Source organism: Idiotropiscis lumnitzeri, chromosome 10 (genome assembly GCF_059441095.1).
Source record: "Idiotropiscis lumnitzeri isolate Australia: NSW breed Sydney's pygmy pipehorse chromosome 10, RoL_Ilum_1.0, whole genome shotgun sequence".
NCBI lineage: Eukaryota > Metazoa > Chordata > Actinopteri > Syngnathiformes > Syngnathidae > Idiotropiscis > Idiotropiscis lumnitzeri.
In genome coordinates, this window is record NC_142400.1 from 18469533 (window position 1) to 18490624 (window position 21092).

Here is a 21092-nt window from a genome sequence, read left to right on the forward strand (position 1 = left end):
CCCAATAAAAAAATTAAGCTATTGTAAACATGCAACCGTTGTAGACACAATAATAAACAACGATACTATACGTCAAAGAATGTCACAACCAAAATCTCAGAAAACGGTTCACATTCCACAATGGCTTAGCATGACACAGAATGAACATTACGTGACAAAAATGGGTGGAAAAGTAGAAATCAAAAGTTAGCTGAGCTGTTGCTTTTCCAACTGAGAAGCACCTCCTTCATTTCTTTCTTTATCTTTCTGAACCAAAAACATTGACCGTTTGTTTTACAGAAAGTGCAGGCAGAGCTTGAGGGTCTCAAGAAGAACCTTGATAAAGTCTCAGTGAAGGCACAAGAAATCTTGAAGTCCCCACAGGAGTCTACTTCGAGTCCTATGCTGCGCTCTGAGCTCGACCTCACCGTGCAGAAGATGGATCACACTTACATGCTCTCCTCCATTTATCTCGAGAAGTAAGACCTTCAAAAGATTCTACACAGTATTAAGAGACAAAAGCTGTTATTGCTTCCACTGTGGTGTGCTTTCTACTGATTTGCTGTCTCTTGCACCAGGCTCAAGAATGTGGAAATGGTCATTCGTAACAGTCAGGGAGCTGAGGGTATCCTCAAGCAGTATGAGGACTACCTGCGGGAAGTCCACACTGTGCCTAGTGACATCCAGGCTGTTGAGACGTACCGTACAAAGCTTAAGGTAATCAGGAAATATGAAAAGATGCCTAATTATAGATTACATATGAAAAAAACAAGAGATTGACAACAAATATTTCCATCTTTGCCCAATGTAACTCTTCACCCACTCTTTACTTAGCATGCACTTTCATGATTTACCCTAATCTTTGTGAAGATTTTATTTTGTGGTCACCACTCATAGCCCTTTCACTTTTGTTTTGGTTTAAAAAAATATAGAAAATGAAAGCTGAGGCCGAGGCTGAACAGCCAGTGTTTGATTCCCTCGAAGAAGAACTAAAGAAAGCCTCATCTGTGAGTGACAAGATGAGTCGGGTGCACAGTGAGCGCGATGCTGAGCTGGACCACTACCGGCAGCTTCAGTCAAGCATTCAGGACCGGTGGAAGGCCATGTTCACACAGATTGACCTTCGCCAGAGAGAGCTTGAGCAGCTCGGCCGACAGCTGGGTTACTACCGTGACAGTTATGATTGGCTTATCACTTGGATAGCAGACGCCAAGCAAAGGCAAGAAAGGATCCAGACCGTTCCCATCACTGACAGCAAAACACTGAAAGAGCAACTGGCTCTCGAAAGGGTCAGTAATGTACTTTGATTTTACAAGGGGCCAAATGCATTGTCTTCACGACACAAATCAGTTTCACTTCAATGTTATCCTGCTTTCCAAAACAGAAATTACTGGAGGAGATTGAGAAGAACAAAGACAAAGTGGATGAGTGTCAGAAATATGCGAAAGCATACATTGACACTATCAAGGTGAGCATTTGACAACACTAGTCTTATTACGTTAAAACTGTAGCTCTCCTGCTTTGACATGTCACTGAAAGGACAGAGAATGAACAAAATTGTTAATTATCTAAATTATAGTGTCCTATTGTTTTCTGGCATCTTACTTTTCACCTTCTTGCAGAAAAAAACGATATACAGCATTTTGTTGTTTGTGGCTTCTGTTTTCTTCTGGTACTCCAGCTTCATTCCAAAAAATAATAAATTCCTAAAAACATACTTATTAGGTTAAATTAAGGTTCTTAATTGTTCAGTAATGTAAATTTCACCTTATTTGTCTAAATTTGCCCAGCCTATGATTGACTGGTGACCAGTTGAGGGTGTACCCTGTTTCTCACCCAAAGTCAGCTGAGATAGGCTCCAGCTCATCCTAATATTGAAATACTAAAAGGCTAAGCGGTATAAAAAAAAAATGGATGTTGGGTCTGGAAAAACGTAAAACGAAAAATGATGCATCAATATTGTATTTAGGTGGTATCGGATCAATGCCAAAATATGCAGTATCGCACGATGCTGCTCAGCCAAGAAGAAGGAACTTAAAATAGCTGGCTAATTGACTTCAATGAGGTGACCCGTTAAATTATGTCTGCAAGCAGCCAATCATTTTGCATCTTTTTACAAGTCCCCACAAAAGAAAAACTCATTACCAGTGACAGTAATTGAAACCTTGATATTTTTTAAAGCCGCAATAAATCGAGAGGCTGAGGATGAATCTCAATTCTCTTTCTTGCGTCTCCATACTCTGTGAAGAAAAACAGAGATTCGGCAAAAAGAGAAATGAGATAAGCCCTAGAGCCTCCATCGCATCCCCCAAGATGCTTGTAGCGTTTTAAAGTTGACAGCAGAGTGCAGTGTTTCACAGCTGACCACTTATCGTGTGATCTAACACCAGAGGCATGTAATACCGTGAAATTGGAAAACCGAGACCCCACAATATTTACCATACTGTTGTATCCTTAATCGATGCCTATTGATTCACTGAACTACAATGTCTTTTTTTCCCCCACAAGGACTATGAACTCCAGTTGGTTGCCTATCGAGCCCAAGTGGAGCCTTTTGCTTCTCCTTTAAAGAAAACCAAACTGGATTCTGCATCTGATAACATCATTCAGGAGGTATGGGTCTTGAAATCCATGTCATGAAATTATTTCAGTCCCACTGACCGAATCCTTACTCATACGACTCTTCTTCCAAACCAGTATGTAACACTGAGGACCCGATACAGTGAACTGATGACTTTGACCAGTCAGTACATCAAATTCATCACTGATGCACAGCAACGCCTGGAGAATGAGGAGGTTCGTGGCTCTGAGCTGGGAATCCCAAACAAACCAAAATTTAACCAGATCCTAACCAACAAACTAATCTACCAAACAAGCAACATTTTTATCTTCCCATCACCACACTCGTGTAATATGTGTGTGTTTTATACTGACGCTAATGTTACAACCTTACAATCCTAAACACACACTCACACGGCATGAATATACAGTATTTGATAGAAAGAACACAGTTCTTTTTCAGTCCAGGACATCAAATATGATAAAATTATTTTGGGGGGTTTAAATTCAAATGGGTTAAGTACTATGTGTGTTTTTTTTATGTTAAGTTTACAGTGTCTTCAGTTATGTAGTGTTCCATTGATCAGGGGTTCTTTCTTTCATAAAAACCTTCTTTTTATTTATGCATTTATTTATTTATTTATTTAGTTCTAACTGCAGTCACTTTCATTAAGTTAAAATCTATTTCCTTCAATCTTGGGTTTTCTGTGTCAAATTCACACGCTTGGGTTTTTACATTCTTTTCTTACCCTAATGGTGTGTTTGTTTGCCTCTCTTAACTGCTTGCCAGTGGTTTGCCCTGATGAATGCTTGAACTTGTTTGAGCATTAAAGAGGTAAATTTTTCGTGATGAAGGCTCTTTCACATGTATTCTTTTTGGTTTTCTTGCATTTTTCACAATACATTACATCATTTCGACATGCTTGGTGACTGGTGTGATCAAATACAGTAAATTCGTTCAGTTTTAGTAGTTAAGAGGTTTCACATCTTAAACTGAATATTAAGGTGATCTAACATAGTAAAGTCGATAGACAATTGCAAGAAACCTCAGAAAATGAAAATCTAGACACTTACTATAACAGCGAGGGGAGCTTACTTTTTCTTTACTATAAGTCAATCTTATCTTGGTGTTGAGGGGGCTTTATACTTATATTTGGTGTTCCGACTAACAGTGGGATTTTCTGAAGCCTTGTCTCTTTGACTTGTTTCATTTATTTTGTGGTGGATACTGTGATTCAAAGAACCCACTTTAGTCAAATTTGGTGTACCAAAACACATGCTATGACTATATCTGATTTGACGTGGTAAAGCGATAGTGTAAACTACAATTAAAATACATTTTTAAAATCTCACTACTGAATTATTTCCCCAAATGTTGGATTCCGATATCAGTCTTCTGTAGAAAGCAAATTTCAAATAAGTTTAAGATTAGCCCAATTATACCTGAATGCAATGTGATTTTCTTACGATGAACTATGCCCATGCATCCATTAACTCATTATATCATCATCTTTTCATTAACTCATAACATCATCCATTTTCACTGCATTGCCTTGTCATGTATTAATTTCATTGCATCGTGAATTTTACCTCACTTAAATGTAAATCCATTTTGCATCTGACATTGATCTTTGACTTGTGCTATGAGCTAACTTTTAACATTAACATTGCACTGGTAATAGATTACATTGCATTGCTCTTACTCCAGTGTGATTATGTTGTGATTACCAATGTAATTACAATTTTAAACCCACACTGTTTAGAGCTGGTGAATGTAAATTGTTACCTTCCACATGTCATGCTTAATTATAATCTTTTCTTTACCGTTTGCTTCCACTAATGCAGAAAGCTGCAAAGAAACTCAAAGCAGAAGAACAGCAAAAAATGGCAGAGATGCAGGCTGAGTTAGACAAACAGAAGCAGTTAGCTGAAGCACATGCAAAGGCCATTGCCAAGGCAGAAAAAGAGGCACAAGAGTTGAAACTCAAAATGCAGGAAGAAGTTAGCAAGAGAGAAATTGCTGCTGTAGATGCAGAAAAACAAAAGCACAATGTCCAACTGGAACTTCATGAGCTAAAAAACCTGTCAGAGCAACAGATCAAAGACAAAACTCAGCAAGTGGATGACGCTCTTCAAAGCAGAATAAAGATTGAAGAGGAAATACGCCTTGTAAGAATCCAACTTGAGACAACAGTAAAACAAAAAACTACAGCTGAGTCAGAGCTAAAGCAACTTCGTGACAGAGCAGCTGAAGCTGAGAAACTTAGGAAGGCTGCCCAAGAAGAAGCAGAAAAGCTTCGCAAACAAGTCCATGAAGAGTCACAGAAAAAGCGTATGGCAGAGGAGGAACTAAAACTAAAATTTGAGGCAGAAAAGGAAGCTGCAAGGCAAAAGCAAAGAGCACTGGATGACCTTGAAATGCTCAAAATGCAGGCAGAGGAGGCAGAAAGGCAAGTGAAACAAGCAGAAATTGAAAAGGAAAGACAAATCAAGGTTGCTCATGAAGCAGCACAGAAGAGTGCTGCTGTTGAGCTCCAGAGCAAACACTTGTCCTTTGTGGAAAAGACCTCAAAGTTGGAAGAATCTCTCAAACAGGAGCATGGTGCTGTCCTTCAACTGCAACAAGAAGCATCACACCTTAAGAAACAACACGAAGATGCGGAATTGGCTAGGGAAGAGGCCGAAAAGGAACTTGAGAAATGGAGGCAAAAAGCTAATGAGGCCCTCCGTCTAAGGCTCCAAGCTGAAGAAGAAGCTCACAAAAAGAATCTAGCACAAGAAGAAGCCGAGAAACAGAAGGATGAGGCTGAGCGTGAGGCCAAAAAAAGAGCCAAAGCTGAAGAATCAGCCCTAAAGCAGAGAGACATGGCTGAGAAAGAGCTTGAAAGGCAGAGGAAGATGGCCGAGAGCACAGCGCAGCAGAAACTCACTGCAGAACAGGAACTGATTCGTCTCAGGGCAGACTTTGACAACGCAGAACAACAACGATCCCTGCTAGAAGACGAGCTTTACCGTCTGAAGAATGAGGTCATTGCAGCTCAACAACAAAGGAAACAACTAGAGGATGAACTAGCCAAAGTGAGGAGTGAAATGGATGTGCTCCTTCAGCTTAAGTCCAAGGCAGAAAAGGAGACCATGTCAAACACAGAGAAGAGCAAACAGCTTCTTGAAGCCGAGGCTGCCAAAATGAGGGACCTGGCTGAAGAGGCAGGCAAGCTAAGAACCATTGCAGAGGAGGCTAAGCATCAAAGGCAAGTTGCTGAGGAAGAAGCAGCTCGTCAGAGAGCAGAAGCTGAGAGGATCCTCAAAGAGAAGCTAGCTGCCATCAGCGATGCCACCCGTTTGAAAACAGAGGCAGAAATTGCTCTGAAAGAAAAAGAAGCAGAAAATGAGAGATTGCGTAGACAAGCTGAAGATGAGACTTACCAGAGGAAAGCATTAGAAGACCAAGCCAATCAACACAAGCAAGCAATTGAAGAAAAGATAATCCAACTGAAGAAATCATCGGAAGCTGAAATGGATAGGCAAAAAGCTATAGTGGATGACACACTCAAACAGAGGCGAGTTGTCGAAGAAGAGATCAGAATCCTTAAGGTTAACTTTGAGAAAGCGTCTTCCGGAAAACTAGATCTGGAACTCGAGTTAAATAAGCTGAAAAATATTGCAGAGGAAACCCAGCAAAGCAGGCTCCGGGCAGAGGAGGAAGCCGAAAAACTAAGAAAGCTTGCCCTTGAGGAGGAGAGGAGGAGAAGGGAAGCAGAGGAAAAAGTAAAGAAGATCACTGCTGCAGAGGAAGAGGCAGCTCGGCAACGCAAGGCAGCCCAGGATGAACTTGAGCGATTGAAAAAAAAGGCAGAAGAAGCCAGGAAGCAGAAAGAAGAGGCTGATAAAGAAGCAGAAAAACATGTTGTTGCCGCTCAGCAAGCTGCCCTGAAATGCAGTGCAGCGGAACAGCAAGCACAAAGCGTTCTCGCTCAACAGAAGGAGGATAGTATCATGCAGAAGAAGCTTAAGGAAGAGTATGAGAAAGCCAAAATGCTCGCCAAAGCAGCCGAGGCTGCAAAGGAGAAGGCAGAAAGGGAGGCAGCACTGCTCCGTCAGCAAGCAGAGGAAGCAGAGCGGCAAAAAGTCGCTGCTGAATTAGAAGCCACAAACCAAGCCAAAGCCCAGGAGGATGCTGAAAGACTGAGGAAGGAGGCTGAATTAGAAGCTGCTAAACTTGCCCAAGCGGAAGCTGCAGCCTTGAAACAGAAACAGCAAGCGGATGCTGAAATGGCAAAGCACAAAAAACTGGCTGAGCAAACATTGAAGCAGAAGTTCCTGGTAGAACAAGAGCTCACAAAGGTTAAACTTCAGCTTAATGAGACTGATAATCAAAAATCTCTCCTCGATGCAGAGCTGCAGCGCTTAAAGGATGAGGTTGACGATGCCGTCAGTCAAAAAGCCCAGGTTGAAGATGAACTGTTGAAAGTAAAGGTTCAGATGGAAGAGCTGCTCAAGCTTAAAATGAAAATTGAGGAGGAAAATCAGCGCCTCATCAAGAAAGACAAAGACAACACTCGGAAATTCCTTGCAGATGAAGCTGAAAACATGAAAAAGCTTGCTGAGGATGCTGCAAGACTGAGTGTCGAAGCACAAGAGGCAGCTCGCTTGAGGCAGATTGCTGAAGAGGACCTAAATCAGCAACGGGCTCTTGCAGACAAAATGCTCAAAGAGAAGATGCAGGCCATTCAGGAAGCATCGAAATTTAGAGCAGAGGCAGAGATGCTCCAGAGGCAGAAGGACTTGGCTCAAGAGCAAGCACAAAAGCTGCTTGAGGACAAACAGCTCATGCAGCAACGTCTAGAGGAGGAAACTGAGGAATATCAGAAGTCACTGGAAGCAGAAAGAAAAAGGCAATTGGAGATCATAGCAGAGGCAGAAAAACTCAAACTCCAAGTTTCTCAGCTCAGTGAAGCCCAGGCCAAAGCAGAGGAAGAAGCAAAAAAATTCAAGAAACAAGCTGATACAATAGCATCCCGTCTTCATCAAACTGAAATTGCCACCCAAGAAAAAATGACTGTTGTTCAGAACTTGGAAGTTGAGAGACAAAATAACAGCAGAGAAGCCGGCGATTTACGCAAAGCTATCGCAGCACTTGAGAACGAGAAGGCTAGACTGAAAAAAGAAGCTGAAGAACTTCAAAATATGTCTAAAGAGGTATTGTGTCAAAAATGGCATAACAAAGCTGTTTATGCCATTGTTAACCCTTCTCTGAAAACTAACCAATTTTTCCTTCCAATTTCCCTTTTGTTTGATTCAACTAACCATGTAGCTTTGATTTTTAGATTCACTTTAATCTTATTTTTTTGCAGTGCACTGTGCTCCTGCACATTCCACCCTGAACACTTCATGCCATTGAACATTTTTCAGGAGCATTTCATAATTTCTTTGTTTAGAAAAAACAAATATTAAAACAAATTAAAAAGTAAATCCTAATCAGGGAGAACACTATGGTTACTTACCAAGAATGTGAAAATATAATTTTAGTAGATAATATTTAATACATATGCAATAAGAGAAAACCAGGTGCTTAGCTGGATCGTGTAGACTAGAGAAGTAAGTTTATTCCAGTTGTAAAACTAGTTGCTTGATTAAATTCGCAATTTCATTCATGACAAGAAAATGTAAATAAATCCACATTATTGTATGAACAATAATTTATCATGCATCAGCAGATTGCACTGTATGGTGTTTGGTGTGGTGTATTGGGACACAACTGGTGTGAAGAATGTATATGCAGCCCAGCACAAACTTGTACTTACTTGTTTTTTTTCCTGTTTTTTCCCCTGCCAGATGGCTGATGCCCAGCAGAAACAAATTGAGCATGAGAAGACAATGCTTCAGCAAACATTCCTTACAGAAAAGGAAATGCTGTTGAAGAAGGAGAAGCTCATTGAAGATGAGAAAAGGAGATTAGAGAGCCAATTTGAAGAGGAAGTCAAAAAGGCACAAGCTCTGAAAGATGAACAGGAACGCCAAAGACGACAAATGGAGGAAGAGAAAAAGAAATTGCAGGCCACCATGGATGCGGCTCTTAATAAACAGAAAGTGGCTGAAAAGGAGATGATAAACAAGCAAAAAGAAATGCAAGAACTGGAAAGAAAAAGACTGGAGCAGGAAAGAATCTTGGAAGAAGAAAACCAGAAACTGCGCGAGAAACTGCAGCAGATGGAGACAGCAACAAAAGAGACTGTTCAGACTATCAAAGTTCCAGTTACTATGGTTGACAATGTTCTCAATGGGCAAAATGCCAGTGACACAGTAGACAGTACGGGGAAGAAGGCAGATCCCTTAGCTTTTGATGGTATTCGTGAAAAAGTCCCAGCAAGCAGACTTCACGAATTAGGTCTTTTACCAAAGAAAGATTTTGATAAGCTAAAAAATGGTAAAACTACAGTTCAAAAACTTGGTGAGACAGAACACCTCAAATCCATACTTAAAGGAAAGAACAGCATTGCTGGCATTTTGACACCATCTAATAAAATGTTGTCAATCTACCAAGCATCCCAAGAGAAGAAGATTACTCCAGGCACAGCCATGGTGCTTCTTGAAGCCCAGGCTGCGACTGGTTACATGCTAGATCCCATAAACAATAAAAAGCACACTGTTAATGAGGCTGTCAAGGAAGGCTTAATTGGCCCAGAGCTGCATAATAAAATGCTCTTAGCTGAGAGGGCTGTTATTGGTTACAAAGATCCATATACAGGGGGCAAAATATCTGTCTTTGAATCTATGAAGAAGGGGCTGATAGAACATGATCACGCTATCAGAGTCCTAGAGGCTCAGATTGCAACAGGGGGGATCATTGATCCTGTCAATAGTCACCGTGTACCCAATGAAGTGGCCTATAAACAGGGACTATATGATCCAGAAATGAACAAGACTTTGGAAAACCCCTCAGATGATACAAAGGGTTACTTTGATCCCAGCACCCAGGAACCACTGACATATTCTGAATTAATGATTAGATGTTCAACTGACCCTGAAACTGGCTTGCTTCTTTTGCCAATCACAGATAAAGCTGCACAATGCTCAAGTATGTACACAGAGGAGGAGACCAAGGATGTGTTCAGTAAAACAACTGTGTCTGTTCCATTCGGAAGATTCAAAGGAAAGACTGTCACCATTTGGGACATAATAAATTCTGAGTATTTCACTGAAGAGCAAAAGAAAGATCTTCTCCGTCAGTACAAGACAGGCAAAATCACAATAGAAAAAATAATTCGGATTGTAATCACTGTGGCAGAAGAGAAAGAGAAGAAGAATGAAATTAACTTCAGTGGTCTCCGAGCACCGGTTCCTGCATCTGAGCTCCTTGAATCCAAAATTATTGATAAAGACCTGTACAACAAATTGCAAAAGGGTAACAAGACTGTCAAAGAGGTGTCTGAAATGGAACCTGTCCACAAAGCTCTTAAGGGGACAAATTGCATTTCAGGTATAGTTACAGAGTCATCAAAGGAGCCAATATCTTTCTACAAAGCGATGAAGAAGGACATATTGAAAGCTGGTCTTGCCTTGAATATGCTTGAAGCCCAAGCGGCAACAGGTTTTGTAATTGACCCTGTTGAAAATCAGAAATACACTGTTGATGAAGCTGTAAAAGCAGGTGTTGTCGGTCCTGAACTGCATGAAAAGCTCCTAAGCGCAGAGAGAGCAGTTACGGGTTACAAAGATCCATACACTGGAAAGACCGTGTCTCTGTTTCAAGCAATGAAAAAAGATCTAATTCCTAAAGAGCAAGGTATAAGACTGCTGGATGCCCAAATGACCACTGGTGGCATCATTGATCCAGTTAACAGCCATCGCGTTCCCCATGATGTTGCCTGCAAGCGAAATTATTTTGATGACGAAATGAAACGAGCTCTAAGCCAACCGACTGATGAAGTAAAATGCTTCTATGACCCCAATTTCAAAGAAAATGCCACATATGCGCAACTCTTCCAGAGATGTTTAACTGATGAAAAGACTGGTCTGCAGAATTTCCTTCTCACCAATGAAGCAATCAATGCAAAGGAAGAGCCATCATTAACTGAAGCCCAGGCAAAAGAGGCTATGACTCAGGGAACTATTGAACTTGATTCTGGGCCATTCAAAGGCAGGAAAATCACCATTTGGGAACTTATCAACTCTGACTATTTAACCGAGGCACAAAGACTTGATCTGCTCAGACAATTTAAATCTGGAAAGATAACAATTGAAAAGTTACTCAAGATTATAATCACATTTATAGATGAAGAGGAGGCAAAGAAACAGGAACAGCTAAGCTTCAAGGGTCTGAGATCACCCGTTCCAGCAGGCTGTCTTTATGAGTCCAAAATAATTGACAAAACAACACTTGATCTTCTTCAACGTGGCAAAACAACACCAAAAAAGGTTAGCGAGAATCCCAATGTGAAGAAATACCTCCAGGGCTCAGATAGCATTTCTGGCATCTTCTTAGAGCCAACAAAAGAGAAACTAAGCATTTATCAGGCTATGAAGAAAAATCTCATCAGACAAAACACAGGTCTTCCTCTTCTGGAGGCTCAGGCCGCCACTGGGTTCATTGTAGATCCTGTGAAAAAACAGTTTTTGACAGTAGATGAAGCTGTAAAATCAGGCCTTGTCGGCCCGGAGCTTCATGAAAAATTGCTCTCTGCAGAAAAGGCTGTCACAGGGTATAAAGACCCATTTACCGGCAATAAAATAGGCCTTTTTGAAGCTATGCAAAAGGATCTAATTTTGAAAGACCAAGCCATGCCATTCCTAGAGGCACAAATGGTCACTGGAGGAATAATTGACCCTGTGAACAGTGTCCGTGTCCCAATGGATGTTGCTTTTGATAAGAACATTTTCAGTCAGAAAATAGCTAACACTCTCACTGAGCCATCTGATGACAACAAGGTTTTCACAGACCCAGAAACTGATGAAAATGTAACATATAAACAGCTTAAAGACAAGTGCAGAAGAGACCCAGATACAGGCATGTGCATCCTTACACTCTCAAAGCCTCAGTCTCCTACAGTTGTGGAGAAGACATATCTCTTCACGGAGGAGCAAACACAGAGTGACCTGGCCAACACCCAAATTGACATTCCAATTGAGGGTATTGCTGATAAACCCACAAACCTCTGGGATATCATGAACTCCAATTTGATTCCAGAACAGCAGAGGCAGCGGCTTATAGATGAATATCGTTCTGGAAACATGACTAAAGAGCGAATGATCATAATTATTATTGAAATCATGGAGCAGAGAGAGATCATCCGAAATGAGACTCCTCTGTCATGCAAGACAATTAGGAGACAAGTTACTATTGAGGAGCTATACAATGCCCGCATCATTGACTTGGAAACTTACAACCTTCTTAAACAGGGGAAAAGAGATATCCGTGACATAATGGAGATGAGTAGTGTAAAACAGTATTTATACGGTACTGGCTGTGTTGCTGGCGTCCAAACTGACTCAAGCTCAAAGATCAGTATATATCAAGCAATGAACAGGGGATTTCTTACACCAGAAATTGCTCTTACCCTCTTGGAAGCACAGGCAGCGACAGGATATATAGTTGATCCTGTAAAAAACGAGACACTTACTGTTGATGAAGCCGTTCGTAAGGGAGTTGTAGGTCCCGAGATCCATGATAAACTACTTTCTGCTGAGAGAGCAGTTACCGGATACAAAGACCCATACAGTGGAAAAGTCATATCTCTTTTCCAAGCTATGAAAAAAGATCTTGTTAAAGAGGATTACGCTCTGAAAATGTTAGAGGCACAATCTGCCACAGGAGGAATTATTGATCCAGAATTCCATTTCCACCTACCAGCAGACATTGCTCTGCAAAGAGGTTATATCAACAAGGAAACCAATGAGAGATTGACAGATGGCGTTCAAGGTTTCATTGACCCAGTCACTGACGAGAATGTGTCTTATGCACAGCTACTTAAGAGATGCAAGCTAGAAGACGGATTGCGTGTCCTTTCTCTGGGAGACAAGAGACTGATGTTCAAGGGCCTTAGAAAACAAATCACAATGGAAGAGCTTCTCCTTTCACAAATTATTGACCAGAAGACTGTCACGGAACTAAATGAAGGTCTTGTTTCAGTGGAGGAGGTCAGTAACAGATTATCAAAGTACCTTGAAGGCACAAGTTGTATTGCAGGTGTGTTCATTGAGAACACAAAAGAACGTCTGTCAATTTACCAAGCCATGAAGAAGAACATGATCAGGCCGGGCACAGCCTTTGAACTTCTTGAGGCTCAGGCAGCCACAGGTTATGTTATTGACCCAATTAAAAACCTAAAGTTGACTGTTAATGAAGCAGTGAAAATGGGAATCGTTGGACCCGAATTCAAAGACAAACTTCTCTCTGCTGAGCGTGCAGTGACAGGATATAGGGATCCATATTCAGGCAAGACAATATCACTCTTCCAGGCCATGAAAAAGGGACTCATCCTAAAAGATCATGGTATCCGTCTCTTGGAGGCTCAGATAGCCACTGGAGGAATAATCGACCCTGAGGAAAGTCACCGTTTGCCAGTTGAGATGGCCTATGAACGTGACTTCTTCGATGAGGAAATGAATGAAATACTGACGGACCCATCTGATGACACCAAAGGCTTCTTTGACCCCAACACTGAAGAGAATCTAACATATCTGCAACTCATGGAGAGATGTATTACTGATCCTGACACTGGCCTGGTTCTCCTTCTCCTTAAGCAAAAGAAGCGGGAGAGAAAGACTTCCTCAAAATCCTCAGTTCGTAAACGAAGAGTTGTTATTGTTGACCCAGATACAGGCAAAGAAATGACAGTGTATGAGGCTTACAGGAAGGGACTCATTGACCACCAGACCTACTTGGAGCTTGCTGAACAAGAGTGTGAATGGGAAGAAATCACAATGACATCATCTGATGGTACAGTCAAATCCATTATTATTGACAGGAAGTCCGGGAGACAATATGATGTGGATGATGCTCTTGTACGTGGCCTCATTGACCAAAATGCTCTTGAAACATATCGATCTGGACACCTGTCCATCACAGAGTTTGCAGACATGCTTTCCGGAAACATGGGAGGCTTCCGGTCTCGCTCATCTTCATTTGGCTCCACCACTTGTTCTGATTTCTCTTCTCCTATGAGCCCAATACCGTCCATAAAACCACCTGCAGTCATATGGAATGATCCAACGGAGGAGACTGGCCCTATAGCTGGCATTCTGGACATAGACACATTGGAGAAGGTATCAGTCACTGAGGCCATTCGAAGAGGCTTGGTAGACAATATCTCTGGCCAAAGATTGTTGGAGGCCCAAGCATGTACTGGAGGCATAATTGACCCTTCAACTGGGGAGAGATTTTCAGTTGCCAATGCTGCAGAAAAAGGTCTTGTTGACAAAGCAATGGTTGATCGTCTTAATCTGGCTCAAAAGGCATTCAATGGATTTGAAGACCCCAGAACTAAAGAAAGGATGTCTGCCTCCCAAGCTCTAAAGAAGGGGTGGTTGTATTATGAAGCTGGGCAGCGATTCCTTGAGGTACAATATCTGACAGGTGGACTTGTTGAGCCTGATGTCGAGGGAAGAGTCTCACTGGATGAATCAATCAAGAAGGGTGCAATAGATGCCCGCACTGCCCAGAAACTAAGAGATGTTAATTCCTACTCAAGATACCTAACATGTCCAAAAACTAAACTCAAAATCTCTTTCAAAGATGCTATGGATAGAAGCATGGTAGAGGAAGGTTCTAGTCTTCGACTTTTGGAGGCCTCCTCACAGTCCAGCAAAGGCCTCTATAGTCCCTACACTGTCAGTGGCTCTGGATCTGCATATGGTTCACGGTCAGGGTCAAGGACAGGTTCCCGATCAGGATCCAGGAGAGGCAGTATTGATGCAGGCTTCACCACTAACTACTCATCCTCTTCCTTCACATCCTCCTCAACTAGCTATAGCCGCAAATTTTGATTGGCCATATCTGCCTCAAAACAACTTTATTATTTGGCATATTCAACATAGGAATCAACAGCATATTTTATAAGTTTGTTGCTTCCGGAAAAAAAATTAACAGCAAAGAAATTACAATTTATTTATTTTGCCCTCTATGTGTTCAAATTAAGCCTTACCTTGACTTATCATTGTTTTTAAGGAACCATGTCTAAAGTGTATTCCTACATAAAAATAAAGAAAAGCAAAGAATTGCTGCAAATATCAGGAAAATTATAATATTTTTTATAGTATAAATAACTCAACATAGAGTGTTTCCAGCATGGCATTTCTCCTTTTTCAAACTGGCTGCATAACTCTTATTTTATGGCTAAAAATTAAAAAAAAAAAAAAGTTATATATTTGTGTTTTGTGAACTAATGCTGCTTGTTTGTCAAACTGAAATATTTTTCTTGAATTTCCTGTTTTATTTGAAAGTCATTACAATTTTTATTTTGTATCTTTTTTTGACACTACTAAGATGCATAGTTACGATGTTTTGACAGAATCTAGTAATGTAAAATGTATCTAAAGTCATACACAGCTTCAAATGTTTGTATAGAGTCTAAACAGATTTTTGTGTTTTGTTGATTCTAACATTGGATTGTGTAACTGCAGTATACAACACACTAAAATGAAACAACAACAGACTACAACAGTCAGATTTACTGTCAAGTTTTGCAAAAAAATATATATATATATGCGGTATATATTCAGTACTATGAGTCTTTGTGATGCTTTGTACTTTATACAGCATGGACTTGATTGCATGCTTTTTGTTCATTATACACGCTCTCATCACTGGATTCTTCATAATCATTCTTCCTTGCAAATCCCAAGATGATGTCAGACTTCATCCCACACACGATGCAGAGCCGCCTTTTGTTAATTTTGTTGTAAGTTGTTTTGCCTTCCCCTGTTTTGTTTTTGTGTGTGGTCCTCAAATTCATTACATTCATTTATTTTTATTCTCACAGCCAGCAATACAATACAAAGTTGATACATTTAAGAATATTTTATTTTGAACTTTCCATTACTGTTTAACTACAATTGCTTTTCTTCTTTTTAACAGCTCCCTCAGTCCCTAAGAATTCCTCCTTTGAGCCTAGATACCCAGGTGGCCTCAGTTTATGATCGCAACAAACTAGATGGATTATTCAAACAGTATCAACATCACATAGGAGCACAGGTATAGTAAATTTCTAAAACGTCGTCATTTCAGTCATTAAGATGTCTATAAATTATTTAATTTGAAAGTTTGCCCATCACATCATTATTATTATTATTATTATTATTATTTAGTTTGAGTTGAATTTTGTTTTTGTTTTTTGTAGCTTTGCCATCATTTTGTTGTATTTTGCAATTGAAGAGAGACAGACTCAACCTGACACCATCTGGGCTTCCTTGTACTGGAACCTTCTTCATCAACGACTTTCAAATTTATTCCACAATATCACCCCTTGACACACACACACGCGCACACATTTCCCAAATAATTTTAATTTCTTATATTGCGTTTTATATATAGGTTTAGGCAATGTTAAAATGCTAATTCGTCATGAAAAACATGAGCAAAGTGGTGTTTTCCTTATTGATCAGTCTCTGAGCAATCCTGCTCATTCCTGCTCTCTTATAAATCCAAGAAAATTATTGGTTCCTCAATCGTATGTGTAACAGTTTGCCGCCATAATAACTCCCATTTCCTGACAAATACGATTGCCATTGTGAAAAAAGGCAATATATAATCATGTATGCCTATAGGTAACAGTGGTAATCTAAAAATAGCATGATATAGACCCTTTAAATCTTCTATTTTGTTGTGGCAACAATGATGCTTTGTGTTTTTATTTGCTACAGTAATGTTTGGGGGAATAGGGATTTTCAATATCAATCATAGCTTTTGAAGCGATTTTGCTTTGTGTCATGTTTTTTTGACTGATGAATGTTCTTGACGTAAATGTAAATAAATGTTTTGAGCTATCTTTTTGTCATTTTATATCCATCTGATCTGAAACATCTGATATTTCTTGTTTTCAGTATTGGTTAATTTGTTGATATATTGTCATGAAAAAAAAAATCAAAGAAATCATTTAAAGACAACAACAACAAAAAAAGACTATAATGCATTATCTACTATGTATAAACCACACACAACTGATATGATGCAGTGAATTGACCACAAGGGGGGAGTGTTTCGATGAGTGAACAATGTTTAATAACAGGGTCCGGCATTTTAAAGTCTCCTTGAAGTTGAACTACGTTGTGGTGGCCCTGTCAGAAGCCATGTGGCCGCGTATATTCATGATATTCATTTTAGTGATCATTTCACATTTAGCCTCTTTACACATGTTATATCAACCTCACTAAAAATGCAATTACACAAATTAATATTAATGCTTGAAGACATAAATCAATTACAAAATTATTAAAATATTTACTCTGCATTGGCAGTCCAAGAATGCACTCCCTGAAATATATATATTTTTATAATGGCAGCCATCCCCAATCTTTTTAGTGCCACTGACCATTTTAATGTGAAGACAGATTATATGTAAGGATGATCATAGAAACAAATGATCAACAATGACACTCACCATTAGCTACACTTCTAAAAGCCATATTTAGACTAAAGTTACGACTGTAACAACACATTGCCGTAACGTGTCTTCGTTCTCATGTCCTAAATCATCTATGATGAATAAAGTTCTTGTCAGCACGCAGTTGTTGTCCACATTTTATTGGACATAATCTGGCGATAAAGCGTCAAATTGCATCGCTGCCCTTGTTTTTATATTTTGTGGTCTCATTGCAGCTGGTATAAATATATTTAGGCTAGCGGCAATCAGGCTAGCTAAAGCTTGTGACATGAAGCTAGTCCTGATTAAATGCCCCTTTGTCGAGTGTGATAATATTATGCTTTTATTTTGCATCATCAAACATCCTGTTTTAGCACATTTTTCTGTGACAAAAGTAATTTAGTCCAAAATAAATGCACACTTTTGGGCCATTTTTGGCAACTGAGACTTTCTTACGTAAATTCTTACTGGCTCATTTGGGCCAGCTGACCAGAAGGTCAGTACTGGACCGACACGCCGGTGTACTGGCCATGGCCCATCACCATCTAACTGCTTGTCCACTATTATATTTGTGGTTTGGATTTTTTATTTTTTTTATTTTAATTTTTATTTATTTTAGTTGCTCTGGCCTGGTAGTTTTATTTACCAATATATAGTGGTATATGAACATTAGCATTGTTATTGTGAATTTGCATACATGCATATTGTGCTATGTGTGTCAACATTAGCCACTGACACCAATCGAGAAGACTTCAAGCAAAGGCAACGAGGAGATTATGTCACTTAGTTGTTCACACAACTTTCTTGAATTGTCAAGTTTGAATCTTTCCATCTCAGAACTTTCTGCAAGCAGTGAGGTAAGCATGTAGACCATCGAATTGCATCAAGCTTCTTACTCTTCAGACACCGCGTGTATTTGAAATATACTTCATGGATGGTTCCTGTGTTGTTGCAGAATATAGGAGGTGATTTGTTTGAATCTACAACACCCACATCACAGGACCAACAACACTGGTATGCTTAGAGCAGGGATAAACAAGACAATTATGAAGACTTCATGCAATCTTGAAAGAGAATCCCTAGTATTAAAATTAACTACAGAGTAAACACACTTTTTAAAGAAATACATTGGATTTAGGAGAGAAACTTCAAGATGAACCTGAAAAGCCAAGAGACTTGACACGAAGACTTAATTAGACCTTGTCTAAATCATATCCGAATCATATATTTTGCTACTATTTGCTGTGCTCCAACATGGAGTGGAAATGTCAAAATTCACAATAGTGGTTTGATCCATGACGTGGGAAATACATTTTCTGAGTCACTTAAATTTATTTAAACTAGAGGTGTTCAATCAGGGTTTTATGCTGCCGATTCCGATTCTGATCATACATGAATGAAATTCCCCGATTCCACCAGCAATCACATATTTTAGTTGCACATTTTTACATTTTAGAGCTGTGTTTTGAAACAATTTCTGATACTGCTTATGATCAATTACAGCATCAATAAGAGTGACTAGTAGCGAGACTGATGCCCAATAGCCAGGCTACAATGGGTTAAGCTGTCTGTTATGTCCAATCAGACAAGCGTGAGCCCTTGAGTAGGCACTGCTTACAATCAATTACAGTATCAAATAATATAATAGTCACAACTCATGATCAATTGCTATGACTTATTATTAACTTCAGGATCGCGGATCGTCGGCGACTTACATGGACAACAAACACTTCACTGCGTTAAACAAGCGGCACATTTTATTTAACCCACAGTATAAAGTGTACAAGCAAGCAAGCAAGCAACAATTGTATTTCAGCTCATAGATTACATGCAATACATAAATCTCATTACCGTGTGCTGGAAGGACGGAGAGCCCCGGCGTCCTCAGTAATGCGAGCAAAAAATACGATGCTGGGCGTCCGCGCGTAAAACCCTCAGCCGACTCTACTTTCGTTTTGCCTTCGTCACATTCTTATAGCCAATATTTCATCCCAACCCCTCCCGTTCGAGTGCGCTTTGATGGTTCGCATGGCCCTTCGCACAACTTTGGCCTCTGCCAATCCTCACTCCCTTTTCGTTATCGACTGTACCTTTTCACATGAGTCAGACATTCCTGGTGCTTAGGCCCTGTACGAATTCTTTCCAATTATTCCCGTTCTCATAACACGTAGATACAACCTGTGCAAATTCTCATAACACATAGATGTAGCCTGTGCAAATTCTCATAACACATAGATGCAGCCTGTGCAAATTCTCACAACACATAAACACAGACATCTACTAACGCGTGTATATAGGTATAAAATGGTTATTATGCAGCATTTATGTGGTAAAACAACATTAATAAACCATATTTCACTTCATTCCACTCCTGGTGTTTTACCACCAATTGATGCAAACAGGTTCCACTAATTTATTAACCCGTTAACGTATTGTTCCCAATTATCCAATATCCACTGAAACCATGGTACATTATATGAGTGAGCAAAGCAAAACCAATGATGATCCTGTAAAACATTTACCACCACATGAGTCAACATGTCTATGCGCGTGGTACAATGGATTTCTCGCCTGGTATATTCATTTCCAATCCGGCGGACATATTCAAAGATATGCCCTTCTTCTTCTAAATTTAAAGTTAGTTCACACACATAACGGTTATACCAAGAATTGACAGTTTCAATTTTTATTCTCATGGTTCCATGCAATGATATATTTCTTTTTCTACTTCTAATCGAATTCGTCGAACATAAACACAAATTCCAATATTGCATAGCGTAGTCAAAGCGATAGCTATTAAAACCAAAATCATTGGTGGAAGCAACGTTGCCCTAGCAGTTTGTGACAAGCCTGAAAATATGTCCCACCAATGGTGAGCAGACTGTTGCTGAATGATTTTAGCAGCATGCAAAATTTCTCCTTTAGCCATCAATGTCGATACCATCAGTTGGGAAACATTGGACGCATGTGACTTTATCAATTTCTTTACCTCAGTGGATCGTTCCAATGCGCATTTGAAACGCTCCAAAGAGATTTGCCATGGTGTGCGTAGCACTTCCCATTGTACAGCCGTAAACCGGCTAGCAACTGTGTAATTTGTCAACCAATACGTCCCGTTTCCCCACTGAGGTGTGCGGCCCCACCTGCCACAAAATGTCCCTACTAGGTTCCCTCGACCAATCGCACAAGGTGAAGTTTACGTTGGTTAAGCAAGGATTAACAAATTCATGATGCAATTTACAAGCTAGTCCTTTATCAGTGTTTTCGCAAAGATCGGTATTAAAGGTCTGGTTTGTGTTTGGGTTCACCACAACTCAGAGGATATATTCCAGACACTACGCCACTCCTGGTAATTTCCTGTAGTCATTACTCGTACGAAACGCTCTTTTTGCGTCTGCGCATGTAGGTTTTGTATGCTACATGTGGTCCAGTTTAGCTGTTTAGTTACATTGGTTAACACTTCACTAGTGGCGTTCCACATATTTAATTCCCATTTAAATACATTTTGCCACAGTTTAGCATTTTCGTTTTGTCCCACTATTGAATTAGGAAGCCACATTCCTACTTTTAGTAGGGCATCATGAGTTCCCTGTCCGGTCCCAGCTAATTTATAGCGTGTCACTTCATTATCAATGGTGTTAGATACCCCCAATAACGTTCCGGTTCCCCCTAATAAGGTGTCGTACCATTCTCTCTTCTTTCGAACACACGTGGGAAAAACAGGGAATACAACTTTCCAATACATTTTCGTAGTTATTGCTGATTGTGCCAAGGGTGTACATGTATCAATTATAGGTACCAGCTGGGTGTTTGTAATGCGTGGGGGGGGGTCGCTTTACTAACGCCTCTCCCCTTCTCTGGGATGAGTCATTTGGAATCACCTGCAGTTCTTGTTAACACCATTGTCTAGTTCTTTCCTTGACGGGTCGGATCACACTCTGCTCTGAACCAAAAGCTCTTGACATCTCCTTCCAT

The 21092-nt window shown here is 40.0% G+C and overlaps 1 protein-coding gene and 1 pseudogene across 8 annotated transcripts in view; one reads left to right on the forward strand and one right to left on the reverse strand.

The window, feature by feature from the left end:
- plecb (plectin b) overlaps positions 1-15907 on the forward strand; it is a 115750-nt gene extending 99843 nt beyond the window's left edge. For all 8 annotated transcript variants that reach the window (XM_088305776.1, XM_088305780.1, XM_088305781.1 and 5 more), the window contains 10 exons: positions 280-458; positions 558-696; positions 912-1268; positions 1364-1447; positions 2488-2592; positions 2677-2775; positions 4384-7737; positions 8374-15437; positions 15614-15730; positions 15876-15907. In XM_088305776.1, the coding sequence (XP_088161902.1) occupies positions 280-458; positions 558-696; positions 912-1268; positions 1364-1447; positions 2488-2592; positions 2677-2775; positions 4384-7737; positions 8374-14523 (10467 nt within the window). In that variant the 3' untranslated portion in view covers positions 14524-15437; positions 15614-15730; positions 15876-15907. The remainder of the gene's footprint in view (positions 1-279; positions 459-557; positions 697-911; positions 1269-1363; positions 1448-2487; positions 2593-2676; positions 2776-4383; positions 7738-8373; positions 15438-15613; positions 15731-15875) is intronic.
- Positions 15908-19804: 3897 nt separating this feature from the next.
- On the reverse strand, positions 19805-21092 carry LOC148329573 (uncharacterized; annotated as a pseudogene).